Source organism: Tilletiopsis washingtonensis, assembly GCF_003144115.1.
Source record: "Tilletiopsis washingtonensis strain MCA 4186 unplaced genomic scaffold FA09scaffold_22, whole genome shotgun sequence".
Lineage (NCBI taxonomy): Eukaryota > Fungi > Basidiomycota > Exobasidiomycetes > Entylomatales > Tilletiopsis > Tilletiopsis washingtonensis.
Window position 1 is genome coordinate 410,523 of NW_020312019.1, and position 1,248 is coordinate 411,770.

The window sequence follows — 1,248 nt, forward strand, 5'->3', positions numbered from 1 at the left end:
GGGGGGGGGGAAAGACGACGCACGCGGATGAAGTCGAGCTGGATATTTTGCAACGCCCATGGCAAGTTTTTTTTTTTTGGTCAGCGCTCAAGATTCTGACGCAGTTTGGCGTGCCAACGCCCCCACGAGGAGGAGGTCGGCCCTCACCTTCATCGGCTCCGGCAGCGAGTCCATCGTCTTCACGACGCGAAAGAGGCCCGTGACAATATCGACGGCGGCGTAGCCTTGTCCCCACAGTTCGTCCAGGCGCTCCATCGCCTCGTCCACGTGGCCCTTGTGTGCCGCGCCCAGCAGCGCGCGAATCGTCACCGGATGCGGCTGGTCGCACACCTTAAAGACGTTGTCGGGAGACACGAAGCCCAGGCCCGTCCACGTCGATTGCAGATTGTAGATGGCTTGCCGCATGTCGCCTTCACTCGTGAAGCACAGCGCAGCAAGGCCTTCATCGGAGTACTTGACCTGTAGTGCGTCCCACACACACACACACACACACGCCGGTCAGCTCTCTCTCTCTTCCTCGCCATGAAGACTGAGCCAGCGGCCAAAACAACTCACATTCTCCATCTTTGCCACCTGCACCAGGCGCGCCATGAGCTCCTCGTCGCGCAGCTTGCCGTAGCGCAGGATGGCGCAGCGCGACTGGATGGGGTCGATGATCTTGCTGCTCTGGTTGCACGCAAAGCAGAAGCGCGTCGTCGAGGCGTAGATCTCCATGGTGCGGCGCAGCGCCTGCTGTGCGCCGGCCGTCATACTAGACCCCACGAAAAGGGGGCGCATGAGCGTGCAAGAATGGGGCACAAGGGAGAAGGGGGGGAGAGGGGGGGGGGGGGCAGTACGCACGAATCGGCCTCGTCCAGAATGATCAATTTGTGGCGGCCCGCAGGCAGCGAGACTTTCTTCTGCGCAAACGTCTTGATCTTGTTGCGCACCACATCGATGCCGCTGTTTGATATGCATGACGCGCGCGCCGCCCACATAACTCGCGTCAGCTGCGGCAAGTCCAACGCCAGTGGGGGGCCAAACGGCTGGGACAGGGAGAGGGAGAGGAGGAGGGGGGCAGGAAGAAAGAAAAACACACAACGCACCGCTCATCGGAAGCATTGAGCTCCAGCACTCCTTCTTTGTAGGCATCGCCGAGAAGGGCATGTGCGAGACAGAGCACAGACGTCGTCTTGCCGATGCCGGGCAGACCCTGGTGAGAAGCGCGGGGCGACGTGGGGGAGGGATAGTCGGGGGGAAGAGGGGGGG

General features: G+C 61.7%; 1 protein-coding gene across 1 annotated transcript in view; it reads right to left on the bottom strand.

Annotated features, from left to right (window-relative positions):
• The window catches only part of FA09DRAFT_144180 (P-loop containing nucleoside triphosphate hydrolase protein), a 3,483-nt gene that overhangs the window by 719 nt on the left and 1,516 nt on the right, over nucleotides 1-1,248 (bottom strand). Inside the window, exons 3-7 of the mRNA XM_025739137.1 lie at nucleotides 1,086-1,192; nucleotides 841-942; nucleotides 556-751; nucleotides 148-459; nucleotides 20-38 (exon numbers count right to left, since the gene is read on the bottom strand). Coding sequence (XP_025595814.1) covers nucleotides 20-38; nucleotides 148-459; nucleotides 556-751; nucleotides 841-942; nucleotides 1,086-1,192 — 736 coding nt within the window. The remainder of the gene's footprint in view (nucleotides 1-19; nucleotides 39-147; nucleotides 460-555; nucleotides 752-840; nucleotides 943-1,085; nucleotides 1,193-1,248) is intronic.